Source organism: Coptis chinensis, unplaced genomic scaffold (genome assembly GCF_015680905.1).
Source record: "Coptis chinensis isolate HL-2020 unplaced genomic scaffold, ASM1568090v1 utg6750_pilon_pilon, whole genome shotgun sequence".
Taxonomy (NCBI): Eukaryota; Viridiplantae; Streptophyta; class Magnoliopsida; order Ranunculales; family Ranunculaceae; genus Coptis; species Coptis chinensis.
This window is the reverse complement of record NW_028238180.1, coordinates 133111-150616: the sequence shown is the minus strand read 5'-3', so window position 1 is coordinate 150616 and position 17506 is coordinate 133111. Positions and strand designations below refer to the sequence as shown.

The 17506-nt window shown below is 37.6% G+C and overlaps 5 protein-coding genes and 3 pseudogenes across 6 annotated transcripts; 3 read left to right on the top strand and 5 right to left on the bottom strand.

The window, feature by feature from the left end:
• Window positions 1–1067: 1067 nt before the first annotated feature.
• LOC147472857 (protein FAR1-RELATED SEQUENCE 6 pseudogene) lies at window positions 1068–1652 on the bottom strand (annotated as a pseudogene).
• A 78-nt stretch (window positions 1653–1730) lies between these two features.
• Window positions 1731–2276, top strand: LOC147472856 (uncharacterized). Its single transcript, XM_086588134.1, has one exon. It carries the CDS (start codon window positions 1731–1733, stop codon window positions 2274–2276), a length of 546 nt encoding a protein of 181 aa, XP_086444260.1.
• Window positions 2277–2310: 34 nt separating this feature from the next.
• On the bottom strand, window positions 2311–2952 carry LOC147472855 (protein FAR1-RELATED SEQUENCE 8 pseudogene; annotated as a pseudogene).
• Window positions 2953–2973: 21 nt separating this feature from the next.
• Window positions 2974–3369, bottom strand: LOC147472854 (protein FAR1-RELATED SEQUENCE 8-like). Its single transcript, XM_086588133.1, has one exon. The coding sequence runs from the start codon at window positions 3367–3369 to the stop codon at window positions 2974–2976; it is 396 nt and encodes a 131-aa protein (XP_086444259.1).
• A 728-nt stretch (window positions 3370–4097) lies between these two features.
• LOC147472853 (putative F-box/kelch-repeat protein At4g11770) lies at window positions 4098–6298 on the top strand. Of its 2 annotated transcripts, none has more exons than XM_086588135.1 (2): window positions 4098–4231; window positions 4884–6298. In XM_086588135.1, exon 2 carries the CDS (start codon window positions 4884–4886, stop codon window positions 6105–6107), a length of 1224 nt encoding a protein of 407 aa, XP_086444261.1. In that variant the 5' UTR covers window positions 4098–4231; the 3' UTR covers window positions 6108–6298. The 2 variants fall into 2 exon arrangements, with proteins under 2 accessions (XP_086444261.1, XP_086444262.1); XM_086588136.1 differs by lacking the exon at window positions 4098–4231 and adding an exon at window positions 4274–4392.
• A 2823-nt stretch (window positions 6299–9121) lies between these two features.
• On the bottom strand, window positions 9122–10588 carry LOC147472852 (pentatricopeptide repeat-containing protein At3g48250, chloroplastic pseudogene; annotated as a pseudogene).
• Window positions 10589–13401: 2813 nt separating this feature from the next.
• Window positions 13402–13767, bottom strand: LOC147472851 (uncharacterized). Its single transcript, XM_086588132.1, has one exon. It carries the CDS (start codon window positions 13765–13767, stop codon window positions 13402–13404), a length of 366 nt encoding a protein of 121 aa, XP_086444258.1.
• A 1894-nt stretch (window positions 13768–15661) lies between these two features.
• On the top strand, window positions 15662–16477 carry LOC147472850 (uncharacterized). The gene has a single exon (XM_086588131.1). The coding sequence runs from the start codon at window positions 15662–15664 to the stop codon at window positions 16475–16477; it is 816 nt and encodes a 271-aa protein (XP_086444257.1).
• Window positions 16478–17506: the final 1029 nt, after the last annotated feature.

Below are 17506 nucleotides of genomic sequence, written 5' to 3'. Positions count from 1 at the left end.
CTCCATCGTTATTTGTGCTAGGAAAAGCATGTGGTGCTTGGCTACATTGTTCTGGTAGAAATAATTGAGGAAAATGATGTTGTCCACTTGCATTGTATAGTTGTCCAGGTTCAAGTAGTTGTCTAGTGAAGAAACCAAGCGGGTAACTAGCAAAAGTACCATCCTAATATTGTAATCAAAGTTTAGTGTGGACAATACAAGAAATTTATTTGTTCAACTACCGCATAAATTTTTGTCATACCACATATCCGCTTCTCAATCCAAGTACATTATTATTATCAAAGAACTTGTTTGCAGAGCCACCAAAAGTATCATCCTAACATTGTTGCAAATAAGTACATGTATAGTATGGATAATAAACATACTCGCCATAGTAAAAAAAGAAATTATACCATACTCATGTTTTCCTGAAACTGGTTGGTTGTTATGTTGTGTTCATTGCCACAAGTGTCATGACTGGATATATTTTTGTTGGTTGCTTTGTGGTTGCCCGACTTGGGAACTGTAGTTACTGTAGGAAGAACTTTTTGCTGCAAAACAACAAAAGTATAATTATTTATAACAGTCTAAAAAGATAAATCAAGAAGAATATTGGCAATGAAGGTACCTTTTTGGTCGTGGATTTCTAGTTTTTTTCCGACTCTGATAACAACCTACCTTTCAGTCGTCCCACTCGCTTTGCTTGAAGTGGATTTAAGAACTTCACATACCCTGGTTGCACACTTTCGGGCGACTCACTTGGATGAGTTCCAACCAATTCATCCTCAACACTATCTGAGTTATTACTTTCATCTACTAGCTTTCTCTTCAAATCCTGAAGCACACCCAAAACAGTCTTGAACTTTGATTTCTGATGATGCCCCTTCCTCATGAATTTGAATTGTACAAGGATATTAAATACCATATCGTTGAACTGGGTTACTAGCTTCAAAGTTAAGTGATTCACAACTTTCAACATATTTATGCTTGAAATCTTTTCTCCACCTTGGGAGTATATAGTGAGAAGGAATCTCATCCACAAACTCATTAAGAACATATAAAGCATGCCTACATAAAATCCCTTTGTGCTAAAATAGGCGACAGATACAATAGACATCAGTTTCAGCCTTGATAAAAAGAACTTCATAAGCCTTTGGAGTATGCAGTTTTCCATCCTTATCGACAACCCGTTCTTTAATTACAAATGTTGTGATTTGTCCATCTACTCTAACTTGTGACTTCGAACATGAAGACATGCTATAAACTTCCTCCTGAAACTTTAGAAACATCGCTCTAGTGTAGACATTAGCCATTTGTCTTTCAAAAATACACCTTGTCTTTAGAAAAGGAGTAGAGTTAAATGAAACAAAATCTGCTTGGCTCTCTTTCTCATATTTATTACTCAAGGCTGCCTCATATTGATCCACAAATTCCTTCAAAGAAGTTTTTGCATGCACATAACCATCAAAAAATGCATTCATACTTTCACTACGTTGAGTGGTAGACATACCTGCAAAAAAAACATCCTTGAGATATACTGGAACCCATTGCATCCTCAGCTTGTATAACGTATCCAACCATACATTCTCTTGCAGTTTGTGTTGTTCAATCATTTTATTCCAAGCGTCTACAAATTCCTCGATCCTCAGAGAATCATAAACTGCATTATTCATTGCCACTTTAATTGCTTCGTATTCAGTTAGGCTTCCTAACTTATCACCAAAGTGGCTGCCAAAGTTCTACTTGACAGGATGGGCATTCAAGTTAATTTCACTTCACGCACCCCAATCTGGTGCAAATGGTCTAAGCCGCAGTCAGGTGAATTAATAGTCAACACTGATGGGTCTGTATCAGAAGACTCTAATGGATTTGGCGGTGCAATCAGAGATGAGTTTGGTGCAGTCAAGCTTGCTTTTATAAGGAGTTCGACGAAAATATCGATAATCACTCAGGAGTTGTTGGCAGTTGAGGCTGGAATGAAGGGAGCACTTCAGGTAGGAGCGAGACGAATTAGTGTATGCTCTGACTCTAAGGGTGAAGTAGGAGCTATTACTGGTATAGAGGAGCCGCCTTGGTACTGCATTAACATAGTGGTTGATATCAACTGTTTGAAACATCAGTTTGAATGGGTAGATTTCAAGCATGTGTTTAGGGAAGCAAATCGAGTCACCAACTACTTCTCTAAGCTGAGTAAGGAACATGAAGATTCTATTTTATATTTCTGGCCTCCAATAGACTATGCACTATCAGATATTGTAAAGGAGGATGCACAAGGGAAATTGTACTTGAGAACATGATTTATATTAATACAGGTCGAGGTCTGCCTAACCTCTAGCTTCTTCTAAAAAAAAACTTATCACCAATCTTTTTCATTATATGCCATAGGCATAAACGATGACGAGCGTTAGGGAAAACATTGACTATAGCTACTGCCATTGCCTTACTTTGGTCGGTGATTATAGCATTAGGAGAGTGTCCAGACATTGCATCTAACCAAGCCCTAAACACCCACTCAAATGTCTTAATTGTCTCATCCGCAAGTAACCCATAGCCAAACAACACAGACTGACCATGATGATTCACTCCAACAAATGGAGCAAACTTCAAATCGTACCGATTAGTTAAGTATGTTGTATCAAACGTTATTACATCCCCAAAATAACCATAAGCGGCTCTCGACCTTGCATCAGCCCAGAATACATTTCGTACTCGTCCATCATCATCATGATCTACTCTGAAAAAGAAATTCGGATTTTTATGTTGCATTCTTGTAAAGTATTTTTGCATTGCTTCTGCGTCTCCATCTTTTAGCTTTAGTCTCTTGTACTTGTCAACATTGTTCCTTGCTTCTTTCTGCCCACATGTAACATTTTGATGCCCTCTTGCATCAACTACAATGCTATGATATGATTTGGTTAGCTTTATCCCCGATTCACAATGTAATTCTAATCTTTTCTTGATACCACTATCCATGTGCTTGTGCAATCTAAACATTCACGCTTTTGAGGGGCTACATGCATGATTGTGTTCCAAGTCAAAGCGAATCACCTCCCATATCTTTGAATCCATCAACTTTACTGTCATATGTGCTTTGCAACCAACCCTTGAGTTTGGCCTTTTGTACAAAACTCTTTCCTTTTCAACCTTAAATCCTTCTTTAGAACACAAGAACTGCGTGAATTGCCTTTGATTAGTATTTTTCTTGTTATACGAATTCTTGATTTTTGTACCAAACCCCTTTTGCATAGCGTGACGATTATAAAAGTCTTTAGCATCTTCAAAGCTTGAAAATTTCATACCAAGTGTTGGTTTTAGTTCCACACTGCTTATATTGTTCTTGCCAAGAGTAGAATGCAAAACTTCACAATCTTCACCTTCAACATCTTCCATATCTAAATCTTGAAATTTGGTTATTTAGAGAAGGAATGAAGAGCTAGTAGCTGATAAGAAAATGGTTGGAAGAATAAGGAACGCCGAAGGACAGCGAGAAGTGCTGTAGAATCCCGCGCTTTTATTTTGTTTGTTACGATTCCCCTTTATTTTCTATTTTTCCATAATTCACGTTTTTCTTTTTCTTTAATTTACGTTCTCGCCCTTTTCATCATTCTTTAAATAACCCCGTATCCAGTTTCACAACATCCACGTGGAGATTTGTCATTGGTCTGTCACTTAGGTAACAGCCAATAGCTGTCCCCGTAGCACGACTCCATTGGCAAACACTTTCCCCTCCCTTAGAGGCGGGAAGGCTAAAGTTTAGTTTTCGATCTGATGCACTCCATATCCACCCAGATTCATTCAGATCCACTCCCTTTTCACTACAAACTAACGGAATGAGACGTACAAACTTGTTGGTCCGGTATTTGGTCCCAATAAAAATAAAAAAATAAAACTTAGAAAAAAATAAAAAATAAATAAAAATAAATGTAAAATCATGGGCAGTGGATCTTGTCAAGTGGGCTTTCATGCGAATAACCCAACGTATGTGTCCTGGGCTAACCGCTAATGTCATATTGGATGTGTTGCAGTGTTGGGCGTGTTGCTATAGTTCTTTCCTGTTTTTTTGGAGTAAACCAAAAATAGTAATTTTCTTAATTCAACTTCGGAGTACCAAAGTAGAAACTAGACCCACCGTCCACGTACTATATAAGTTGCGGCAAATTTGAGCACAAGTTCACACGCTTCCTCCCAACTCTCTACTCGTAAGTACGTACAGAGTCTCCTGTTTGATAATATCGCCTCCCCTGTAAAGGCTGTAAGTTTTTTGTTTTTTTATTGTTCTATCTCTCCTTAGTTTAAGCTATATAACAAGTAAATTCCAGCTTGGTGTTTTATTTATATGTCTTCTGTTCTGTTTGTTAAACAACCAACTTCCTCCGCCACAATAGTCACTTTCTGATCTTCTAGTTCTGCAAGGTAGTCTACACTATATGCTGATTAAAGACTTTTATAAGATTTTATAAGAGTTTACACGTTCACTTGTCCTGTGTCTCTGAAATCTTTATGAGCAAGAATTTTAACTAGAACAGGGGATGGATCAATGTTTCCACCATTGAAATTCTACAAAACAAGTTTTCAGTTTACTAAGTTACTAGATCTAACTCAAACATGGGTTTATATAGATGATCAGATAAAACAAATATAGTAGAGAATAACTCTAAGATAGAAACAAACCACTAATTGATTGATCAAATATATTCTATGATCTTGTGCATGTATATTATTATAATATGACACATATCTCCCAAATAGCATCACGAGTACCTTAACAAGGAAAGTCCTTTGCTATTGCTATGAAGGAGAAATTAGGCCTCTCCACTATTTACGTATTAGTCCTTTTGTGTCTTCTCTTTACATAGTTTTAATAATCTCAGTCTCAAGCTAGGGTTTTTGATTCTATAATGCAGATGGGTAAAAGCAGGGAATCATCAGAATCATGTGGCTTGTCCCGTTCACCAGCACTTGTGCCATGCTCAAAGAAAAGGAAGGTGGCTAAGAAGGGGAGAAGACCGAAATATATTTTTGGTAATCCTTATTTATGTTTCAGGGCATGCTCTAAGAAGAAGAAGGCAAGTAAGGAAAGTAGTCAAATCAACAGTGATTCATCATCTCCGCAGCCAGCTACCATGGTTGCTACTGAAAATAATACTAGCACCTCTGCCACCACAGTTGCTACCATCGCGGACTCGGGCTTGGAAGACAAAATAGGGATTGTTATTTACTTCTGTGTTGATGGTCGTGAGTGGTATCACATTGATCCGTGCGAATCTACCAAACAGCGACGTCGTGAGCTCACATCTGAATATTCCATGCCTGATCATATCCACTCCAACTTTGGTGCGGTAGCTTTAGGGTCAAAACTATATGCCATTGGGGGTAGAGTTGAAACACCTGCTGACTCTATTCAGTCCTCGGCACAGGTCTTCGTATACGATACTCAATCAACTAACTCTTCTTGGGAGAAGGGCCCTTCCATGATCTCAGCCAAGCAACAACCTTATGTATCAGCTATAGAGGGGAAGATTTATGCCATGGGGACTGAAGGTGATGATGCTGTGAAGGGTCCCTGGGCTGAGTTCTTTGATATGGAATCAAATGAATGGGTTGGTTTGCCTCCACCTCGTACCTTTTGTCAATCTCTGTGCGTAACCCAAATTGTAGTTCTGGAAAAGAGGGGAGAGCTTCTTGTTATCGGCAGTTGTTCCGACACTTATTTGTTAGATGTAAAAAGTTCATCGTGGCTGCAGGTTGAGTTTTATGGGAAAGATATAATGAATGACCTTTTGGCACGTCATGTGGCTGTAGATGACATGTTATTCTCATTTTCAATGGGCCAGCTATATGCTTGTGATTTGACACATCCGAGACTAGAACCCGAGCCTGTTTCTGGTCTGGAAAGGCTTCAATCGGTGATCGACCCAGGAGGTCTTCAGATAGTATATATTCTTCATATAGGGAAGGGAGAGCTGTGTTTGATTTGGATACGCGAGACTTTTGATGACACCATTGTTCATTGTTTGAAATTCGTGGTTGATACTGACAATGCTGCAAGCGGCTTTCGTGCTGTTATTATTAGGAGCGACACCTATATAATTGATGGTGATGAAATCACCAATTGCACTGCAATGTAAGTATCTTTTCCCTTTCTAGTTATAAGAGAGCTTTCATGTAAGGACTTCAGATTATCTTTTTACGCAATATGGGACTTCAGATTATCTTTTTACGAAGGGAGATGAGATAAACGGCAAAATAAATTGAATTGATGTAAGAGTTTCATTAGTTATATGCAAGAGAATCCAGAATTCTAGGAGCTTTTTTGTTAGGACAAGTGACCTTCGTTTTGTGGTGTGCGGCACTAATTAAAGTTCTCCCTACAGATAACATCATTAGGAGGAAAAAAATCATTATTAATTTATGCCTTTTATGTATGTTTGATGGAGAGTCGGTTTGTCACACTCTCATCCAAATCCAATGTAGTTTCTCTTCGGAGGTTTGGAGTTAGATTGTTCGCCAGTCGGAGGGTGGTTTGGGTAGCTACCTAATAGGTGAAAGTTCTATTATAGTTTTTGGTTCTAAGGGTGCATTCCTCAGACAGTTGCAAGTTGTGGAACATCCTTGCTTGTGCGATCATGTGAGTGTTGAGAACTCTCTTGTGCGATCATGAGAGTGTTGAGATCTCTCTGTATTGTTTTACTGACTGAAGAATGTTCTCTACTGCCTTATCTTATTGAAGCAACTCACTTGCTATATATATAGCCTTATAAAAGAAACTACTTGCTGCCCATGTTTTACACTTCTACTAATGTGGTAACAACAAACTAACTAGCCCTGAACAATAGGGTTATTCAAACCACTAATCCAACTAAGCCCTAAAGACTTGATCAAACAAAGACTAAATCAACTAACTACTTCAACATCCTCCCTTAATCTGAATGCCACCAGCATTTAGGTTATACCGTGATCGCTCACTCCCAACCGACTTCTCAACTTCACGAATACATCAAGCTTCAGTGGCTTTGTCATGATGTCCGCAATCTGTTCTTGAGTGTAACAAAAGACCAACTTAACTCCATCTTTGGTAAGCTCGCCAAGAAAATGAAACCCGACATCTATATGCTTGCCCGACCATGTAATACTGATTCCTCTAAAGCGTAATAGCCGAACTGTTATCACAAAAGACTTTGTCCCATCATTTTGAACAAGATTAAACCCCTTTAGAATCCTTCTCATCCAAATTGCTTGACAAGCACATGAAGCCGCAAAGAATGAGCCTCTTCGAGGGACAAAGTGACTATTGGTCGCTTTCTTCGACCGCCAAGAAACCGCCCCTAACATAGCATGAATACATAACCCGAAGTACTCTTTCTATCGTCTAAGTCTCCAAAGATAGTCACTATCTCTATAAGCAATCAGTTCCTCATCTCCTCCCTTTCTATAAAGTATCCCAAAATCGAAGGTCCCTTTCAAATACCTCAACACCCTTTTGGTTGCCTGAAGATGAATCTCTATGGGATGATCCATATACCTAGTAAGAAGACTCACCACAAACATGATGTCTGGTCGAGTAGCAGTCAAATACATTAGACTGCCACAGAGAAACCACCAATCGAACAGTATCCAAACGAGCTATAGGTGCAAAAACTTCAGTGTAATCTACCCCATGTACTTGGGCATATCCCTTTGCAACCAAACGGGCCTTGTACTTCTCCACCTCACCATTTTCATTAAGCTTCTTCTTATACACCAATTTCACACCAACCTTCTTTGCCCTAGCAGTCAAATCCGTCAAATCCCATGTATCATTTCTCTCAATAGCCTTTATCTCCTCATCCATTGCTATCCTCCACTTCAAACTCTTCACAACATCCCCAAAAAGAACTGAATCATTATTGGAAGCAAACATGGCTAAGTATGCCAAGTCTTCTTCTTCTTCGGAGAGACCCTCTCCACTCACATAGTCCTTCATCCTGTCAACGTACAAAAAGGGTGTCTAAGACGCCCATATCTATTGAAAGACTGTGGAATGCTACTCGTTATACGATTCATCTATCTCAGTCAAGAAGTTGAACCTTGTACCTCCGTCCATAGCAGAGCTTCATTGCTAGGTTGTTTGAATCTAAGTTTATTAGATATGCTATGTCGTTTTGTGGACTGAGTGGAAGCTTATTTGTTGTTTTTGAACCCTATGTTATAGTGTTATAGTGTCGTATTGAACTTCTATAGTGTCGTATTGAACTTCTATAGTGTCAACGTCTTGAATACAAAGACTTTTAGAGTGCCAAGAACGGCTATGTCCAATATATCTGTCCAAATGACATGAACACGTTGTCATCTGCTTGTGAGGCCATACCACCATACCGATCAAAAGACAATGAAAAGAACCCAAAGGAAGAGTGGCACTAAAAAAGGTATATACATTGTTTTGCACCGTCCCATTTCACAACCTTTACCGATAAGCTGGAATCAATTAGAACAAAGAATATGAGGGAATAATTACATAAAACACTTGCAACAAACCAAATCAACATGAGTATTTCACATAAGAGTTTTTCTTTATAGGGTGGTTGGAGATTTACTATGCAAATTCATTCTTTATTAAAAGAGATCCAAACAATAAACACAACAAATTTTGTCACTCCCCTCGATAAAAAGTAGATACTTTTGAACTGTGTCCATATCTAAGAAGCTTCATCTATTCTAATCAACAATTATAGAACAATAACAAACTATTTTACAAGGATGCTAAAAGTTGAATGAAATTTAAGGTGTGAACAACACACATCTATACCAAATTATTTTCTCCTTTTGGCATTCTTTTTTTTTTGTCAAACGCCCCCTAGCAGAGCAATAGAGAATCTAAACTAATGGCAACAGACAACATAGTGGGCAGACTTAGATCACGTGCTTCCATTCACCAAGAAACTTATGAGTGCCGACTACCAAGAAAAATACTCAGATGGAAACTTGAGTGTCCAAGTCATAGTTAAAAGAAAACGTAGAAGACCATGTGAAATCAACAAAGCAACAAGAAACAATTTAGATAAACTTAAACAAATCCGCTTAATCACCTTTATTTTCGAAGCAATCAGAAATGACATAAGTGAAGTAGAAGTACATCCACAACAGGAACAACTTCTTACCTTAATCAGGAAAAGATAGTAATCAACTTCTTACAAGATGATTTCTTAGCACAGGTCTTACGTTTTGGTGAAGTAACAAATTTTAAGATGCCAGAATCTCCACGGATATGAGGAGGACACTTCTCAAGCAAATCTTGGGCCTCAGACTGTCTACCTTCCTTACAAAAGGACTCTATAGCATGAGAATATATTACAACAGGTGGGAATTTCTTTACTCTCAATGCCATCAAGTAATCAATAGCATCATCCACCGTCCCAAACTTAGATATATAATCGTTAAATGGCTCTTCCAAGGAGGGACGGTTCTGTTTCTTCATTAGGCGAAGAAGATTCAATGCTTCTTTAAGTTTACGTTCTCCAAGTAATTTCTGAATCAAATTCTTGTACGTATCTAGAAAAGGTTTTATATTGACCTTCTCCACCATCTCAATGACCAAAGTGTACGCATCATCCACCCTTTCCCTACTACACAAACCATTTACCAAGACTTCCAAAAGGTCAGTATCAGCAGGAATGTTTTTCTCCAAGATTTTGTTGAAAATATTTAAAGCTTGGTCAATTTCACCAGCCAAGCAATGCCTCTGAATTATAATTTCCCAGGTCTTGAACTCAAGAACATATCCTTGTGCTTCCATTTCTCCCAAAATTTTACAGGCCTCCTCCACCCTCCCTGCTTTAGTGAGCCCAAACACTATGTGGCTGTAAGTGATGTTGTTGGGTTCATGACCCACATTTCTCATGGTGTCCAAAAACTTTTCAGCTTCATCAAATCTCCCAACAGTGGTCAATGACCTATGGATCATGTCATATAAAATCCTGACGAGGGTCTGCCCTGATGCTTCATACTTATTGAAAACTCTGAAGGCAAAATCCAAATCTGGGGTGTTGGTCAATGCGATTTCAACTAAAAATGTACAACAATTTGAAAATGGGGGATTATAAGGGCCATCCATCATTATCTCATAAAGCTCCACTGCATCTTTCAACATCTTGCTCCTTCGGAAAGATCTCGAGAGCTTTATATATGTATCACTATCTATATCATGACCCGCGCTCTTCAGTTCCTTGACTAAACTCCAAAACTCTTCAATAGTTTCTTTCTTATCAAGAACCCTTAAAATGCAATTATAAGTAACAGCATTGTGTGCATAACCCATATGCTCCTCCACCCAACGGAAAAAGCGTAAGGCCCTCAAAGGACGTTTGTGCAGTGCCAAAAAGATCCTTAATAAGGCATTCTCTGATAATTTAAATTCCATCTCCCCCAATTTTTTCTCCATATCCTCATTCCACTCCGACATTAATACCACCTTAACTACACCTTTCACATTGGCATCCAAAGCACTGTCTCTAGTCATCTTAGTAAATGATTCTTTCAGAGTATTAGAATCATCAGTCAACTGCGCCTTCTTAAAGTTAGACATCAATACCCAATACGTGTCTTCGTCAATGTAGCATCCATCTTCAGACATTTTATTGACAAAATCCCAAAACTCTTTCATAGTCTCCTCGCAACCCAAAATTCTAAGCATTAGACTATAAACCGTTAAACTAGGCTTAAACCCATTTTGAACAGATACCCAGTTAAAAAAAATCCAAAGCCTTGAGTGGGTATTTATCTAATTTCTTCAAAACATAACAAACAGTCTCATGGGTCAGTTTTGTCGTAGAATGCGACTTCTCTAACTCTAGTTTTAACTCTTGAGACCATTCTTTAGTCGTAACGAGTTCAACAATAGATGAAAAGTAAAACTTATGATGATGGGTAATATCCATGAAATCATACTTATTACAACCTTCATTTTGCAGTAAACAAGTAGTAGTAGTAGAAGAAGAAGGAATAAGCAATGGTGAAATGCAAGGAGTCACCTTGGAATGAAGAGTACGAGTGAGAAGGAGTGATGAGTCAGCAAGTCGGAGTGAAGCTAAAATTCCCTTGGCTCTTTTCATGTTCGGAAATGGTATCAGGGTTTTGTAAATATGTATATCGGTATTATTATTATATCGACATTCGAAAGTTGGTACAATCCCGTATTTGCAACGATATTTGTGAACAGTGAACACCATTTAATTTAATTTTGTTTTGGTAAACATATATATATATATATATCTTATATCTTATATATAATGGGAAAACTAGCCACCGTTTATTAGTTCCTGTATTCTATTTTTTAGACCGAACTTTTTAATCTAAAGGGTACCCAAAAGTTTCACCCGCAAAATTTTCGGAAGACTTTAAGTGCAAGGGTATTTCCGATTTTCCAATTAGTTTCCGTATTCCCGGTTTTCAATCACTTTCTTTTTGCCGAATAATAAACCGAAAACAGACGCCTTCGCTTTTAGTACTTTTACCGTTTATCTACGATTATAAAAATTAACATCAAGAAGTTCAAACCACTCAGTCGGGTTTATCGTCATCGACTTTGTACATTGTAAATTTCGAATTAAGTGTTTGAAAATGGTGAATCCAGACCATTTAATGTACTCTTCTGCATATTCCATCAACTCGATCAACAACCTCTTCCTCACGGTAAACCATCCAGTCTCATCACCATAGTTTAATAATCTTGCTATGGACTTGTATCCACAGTGTCTATCCCCAAGGACATCCTCACATGAAACAATAAAGTTGCTAAGCAATGGATTCAAATCTTCTAGCAAAGATGTTTGAGCTGGCTTCTTAGGTGGTCTGCCTATTTTTTTAGGTACTTTTTCAATTGCTTACATTTCTCTTTGGTTCTTACGTGGTCTGCCTCTCTTCTTCGGAACTTGTTCACTTGTTTTTTTCTCCTCTTGCATCTGTGCATACTTAAAAGCAGATGGTTCTCTTCTTGTATCATTCTGATCTTGAGTTGATACTTTCACATGTGTCTTTGAAATTGATGGTCTACCTTTGACATTGAGTTTTTCTTGAGGCTCAGCTCTTGCATGTGTGTAGTCTTTGGATCAGCAAGCTCTAAACATTTCTTCATCAACATTAGTTTTGGTTGTTCTGGTAAGCAATTGAACTTCTTCTTAATTCCTTCCACCTCATGTGAAATGTCCAGCGACCCTCTTGGAAGTTCCATTTGCTCAAAATCAAGTTGCCGCCAACGACGATCTACGGACCTCAAGGGTATGTAACCATCACCAAGTTTTACCATGTGTACCAACTTATGAGCACATGGAAGACCACAAGTACACCTCAAAACACACTCACATTCTTTTTCATAAATGCCCACTTTGTTTGAATGTACAAGTTCTTTTTGACAACGTATCAATCGCCTCCCTAGAGATAAATCCTCTAATCTCACTGTATGCCTTGTCTCGACTATAATGATGCATAATGTTGCGACTAATATTAAATGAAGCTTGTATACCATTTATAAAGCTGATATTCAAGGAGGTTATCAATCACATCCCAATTTTGGTACAAATTGCCGTGCGAACTTTTTCAAATTTCTCTTCAAAGATGAATGTTGGGATTCTAAATCACTAAATCAACCCAAGCCGCCACAAACTGTTCCTTGTACTTGTTCAACAACTCTTAGACGTACTGTACCACACGTGTTATATGTGCAAATTCATTTCTAAACACAACCAAATTTTCATTATAGACATCTTCAGTAGGTGAACTGAATAAATCACAAACCATTTACTAGAACTTCTGAAACTCATTGTTTTCCTCAAAAGATTTTTTACAGTTAGTAATCACATTAGTCTGAATGTGCCAACGACAAAGGAGGTGTTTAGCCATGGGAAATACACGTTCCACAGCATTCATCAATGCCAAGTCTCTGTCAGCCATAATAACTTTCACACTAGATGTCTTGCCTTCCAAAACACTGTATAACATTTCCAAAGCCCAAACAAAGTTATCTTCCTTTTCTGAATCTAAATATGCAAAAGCAATAGCAAACGTCTTCATTGTAGACGTAAACCCAACAATTTCTAGCAATGGTAGATTGTGAAGATTATTCCTATAGGTACAATCAATAATCAACACTTCCGGAAAACACTTGGCCAACTTAATTGATCTCGAATAAGCAAAAAAAAAATCCTTGCATTCTCCTGTAATCAGGTTCTCTCTATGAGATGCATAGTAATCGTGATTGTCCAACATCTTCAATAATTGTTGCATCTGTGATCTCCCTTGCAATTTTATAAGACGATATTTTGCTCGAAAATTGTAGATGGTACTTAGGGTTGGTAAATTCTCTAGGCCATCTTTCCTTTTCAAAGCATTCAAAATTTCTCTTGGTTTAACGTCAGCCTCAGACATCTCGATCACAATCATTTCTTCATCTCATGTTAGCCTTCCCACAAAAGAATGGCCTGTAAGATTTTCAGCAAGACGATGATTATGAGTTCCGCAAACTATTACCACTTCCCATCCCCATTGATTACGCTGATAACCCTTCAACTTAAATGAACAATTGCACTTTTTCGTTCCTGTCTGTCGAGGGAGTTTCATGGATAGCTTGTATCGATCTATCTTCTTTGGTTTTTGAGGTTTAAAAACACCACCTCTCTCACAAGTTAAAAGCACTCTAGGTCTTCGGCCACTTTCAACGTTATCCAACTTTGCAATGATAACCACAAAACCAATTTCTCTCCCTACCTCTCTGCACCAATCAACAAGGTCTTTTCGATTTTCAAATACCAGAATCATTTTGTTATAGATTGTATTACATCACCATTCAGAAAACGATATACTAAATTTATGTAAGTGTCTTCAAGTTCTTATTGTTGTAGTTGTAAATCGCCGGTCGATCCTAACAAACAAAATTAGAGTTTTATGTCGTCGAGCTTTCTTGCTCTTCATTTTCTCAACCCATAATTCAGTTGAAGCAAAGACAATGCATTTGGAGATGCACCAATAATAGGATGAGGCTTTTCAAAGTAAAATTTTATCAAAAAAAAAATGGTTTAGGTTTCTTATACTCAAGATGCATCCAAAAAAAAAATAGGACTTTTGTTTAATATTGCAAACAAACTCACATTTTTGTTTGGTGATTGTATCTGTTCATTGTAGTAATCCAAAGTATAATAGTTTTCTGCGTTCTCCCATTCGTCAAAATTTGATTTTGAATTTTTTTTCTTCATCCTCGTTTGGTTGGTATTCATCCTCATTACTTTGGTATGATTAATTGAAATCAAAAGTGGGTGTTTGCATGTTTATTGATGAGATAAAAGAATAAGAGGGGTTATTGGAGAAGAAGAAAAAAATCACGGTCTTTTTCTTCTGAATCACGTAGAGTAAATGACTTGTTTTAGTCAATAAATATCTTGGGTACCTCTAATAAAAAATAAGGGTAATTTAGGAAGCTAAATGTGTTTAAAATAATTTTATTTATTTATTTTAAAGTTGGGGTACGGGAGTGTTTTGTTGGGTATGTCAAAGATCACCCAAGAATAATCTTCATTTTCAGTGTGATTAACTTCTTATAATGGTATGGGAACAAATTGCCGACAGGCATTGATCCAAATTCGAGTATTCATCTCGATTCGTCAAATTTCATCAATTTCTTTCGCAGATTTGATAGTTTCATTCTCAAGCTAAAGATCTTCAGTGTTTGTTAGTTAAAGATTCAAGATCATCAAGAACATTTTCAATTGAATCTAGGGTTTTTAATGGCAAGAACAAATCAAACAACTCAACCTTCAACGTTGAATCAGATATCTTCAACACGAGATAACAATCAATCGACTACAAACATGAATCAAACTGGTTCAGATTCAATTGTTGTAGCTCAAAATCCAGCATTGATTACTACTACAAGTGATTCTTTTGCTCTAAATGAAGCATCAATTCCAAATGTTGTTGCTTCAAATCCAACATTGATTACTTCTACAAGTGATGCGTTTTCTCTAAATCAAGCATCGATTTCTTCTGCAAATGGTGTTGTTGCTCCAAATCAAACATCCTTTATCAATTCTAATGGTGCAGTTTTTCATGATCAAGCTTTTAAGGTTATCAAACCGTGAATTCAAGTTTTAATAATGATCGATCAATATTGTTAGTGGTGATGCAAAGAGAGTTGTGACATTGCTTGTAATAGGGAACCAAGAAGAAAGAATTGGGCAGCAAGTAAGAAAGAACTAAAAAATGGGGACCAGGTTTTGGGAGATAGGATGTGATATAACTTAAGTTGCTGAAGTGATCCAATACACTTTTATTTTGCCGCTTTTAGTTAAAAATAGCTTGGAGAAGAATTCTTATCTTCTCAAGCATCTTGTTTTGTTCCTTTTCGAGTAAAATCCTCCATTGATTACAGTGTGAGTTCTAAAAAGGAAACAACTTTCAATCCCCTCGTTTTGATATTCTGAACCTTGTCATGGTGAACCTTTCGGTTAACATTCAAAATTTCCCTCCCCTCCATTCAGAGGTAAGAGAGATAAATAACAATAACAACGAGGAGAGAGAGAGGATCTCAGCTCAACCATGTCATTCTCCTTGGAGTACTTTGTTTCAAGCCGCTAAGACTACACATTTAAACAATTCGTTATAGAAAGTTGATGTACAAATTGTTGATGGTATCACACAAATACCTTTGGACTTAGTGATGAAAGGTATCACTGAATGGTATGATTATGTTGTAGGCTTCTTTCTCGAGAAACGACTTCCATTCCTTAATGTGAGGGATCTCTTGAGAAAACATTGGAAACTAAAAGGAAATTTTGAGATGGTTGCAGATGAAGAATTATTTTACTTCAAGTTCTCTAATAGTGATGATAGAAACAAGGTCTTAGAAACGGGATCTGTCTACATTTCAGGACGATGCTTTGTGATATCAAAGTGGTCTCAAAATATAGAAAGAAGGAGGAATTTGGTGCAATTAATTCCCATATGGGTTAACTTGCACAATGTCCCAAAGGAGTTATGGATGGATGATGGGTTGAGCTACCTGGTAAGTCATCTTTGGATTCCTAACAGTATGGATGACGCTACTACTCACAGGAAAAGATTGAAATACGCACGAGTAAGTGTTAAAGTTGAGAGTACTGCTGAACTCCCAACGTTCTTTGATGTAGAAATGGGTAGGGATGACATACGAAGAATATCTGTAGAATATGGATGGATTCCTAAGATGTGTGGGAATTGTAAATTTTTATGGAACTTTACTGCAGGCTGCATAAGAAAAATGAGCAACACTGAGGCTCGGGTGACTAGAGAGAAAGAAGTAGAGGTTGACAATACTCCGATTCATCCTGAAAGTAGCTGCTTTAGAACAATTGATGGAGAGGTGGTTACGGGTGGTACTTCTACTGCAAGTAATGAACATAATTTAATAGCCAACTGTGATGTGGGTGTGACTACTGATGCTGTCCTGGATCAAGATATTGATCAGAGTACAGAGACCTTAACACAGGAAGCATAAATGGTTATAGTGAATCAAAGAGTAACAGAGCTTGAAGTGGCAACTAGTAATTCGGCTGAGGGTACAGTGGTGGATTCAGATTTGAGTCTTGTGATCCCGGAGATGTATACGACAGAGATACCAATTCCTTTTGTAACTGATCATGGTCAGTTGAGTGACATTGTCAGTGACCCGAGGGACAGAGATAAATAGAGGGAACAGAGCGATTTGAGTACAACCATAGTGCCTTATGTGGAGATAGTACAAGAAGTTGAGACAGATATGAGCTTGAATCACATGCTGCAATATGACGTTAAGCAGCAGGAATACCATAACAGCTTTGAGGTGCTAAGATATGGGGAGATGTCAGATGATGAAACTTATGAAGAGGAAACTGAATACTTCAAGGATAAGAACTTAATTCCTTTGACACCGAGCCTCAATCTCCAACATCACCGGGAGGTGTGGTGACCAGTAAAAGGAAAAAGGATCATGGTTCTAATGAAAAGAAAAACAAGGAAACAAGAGTAGGGGCACCCAAGGGTTCGAGAAACAAAAAAAAGATAGGATCAATGATAGAACCTATTAGCATTTGGAATGTGAGGGAGCAAATGATTTGTTGAAAGTTGCAGAAATAAATAAGGTGAGAAGAGACAAAAAGTTATGTATTTTTGGGTTGCTGGAAACAAAAGTCAAAGACCAAAATATGATATCATTAGGAGGGTTTGTTGTCCTTTATAGGAGCATGTTAACAATTATGACAAGAGTCACTCAGGGCGAATATGGGTTTGTTAGAATTCTGGAGTTGTTCATGTACACAAGATAGCAGACTTTGAGCAATACATTCACTGCAGAGTCAAATATCTTCCAAGTGCGGAAGAATTTTTATTAACAGTTATATATGATTGTAACAATTCTCAAGTAAGACCAGCTTTGTGGAAGGACTTGATGAGTTTTCATAAATCAGTTAAAGAGCCGTGGTGTGTAGCTGGGGACTTTAATAACATCAAGGCGGCTAATGAAAGATTGGGGGGTGACCCAATGCATCCG

What these genes read in the sequence shown, in the direction of transcription:
- LOC147472856 (XM_086588134.1), top strand. Translation starts at nt 1,731, where the DNA reads ATGGGCATTCAAGTTAATTTCACTTCACGCACCCCAATCTGGTGCAAA.
- LOC147472854 (XM_086588133.1), bottom strand. Translation starts at nt 3,369, where the DNA reads ATGGAAGATGTTGAAGGTGAAGATTGTGAAGTTTTGCATTCTACTCTT.
- LOC147472853 (XM_086588135.1), top strand. Translation starts at nt 4,884, where the DNA reads ATGGGTAAAAGCAGGGAATCATCAGAATCATGTGGCTTGTCCCGTTCA.
- LOC147472851 (XM_086588132.1), bottom strand. Translation starts at nt 13,767, where the DNA reads ATGATTCTGGTATTTGAAAATCGAAAAGACCTTGTTGATTGGTGCAGA.
- LOC147472850 (XM_086588131.1), top strand. Translation starts at nt 15,662, where the DNA reads ATGAAAGGTATCACTGAATGGTATGATTATGTTGTAGGCTTCTTTCTC.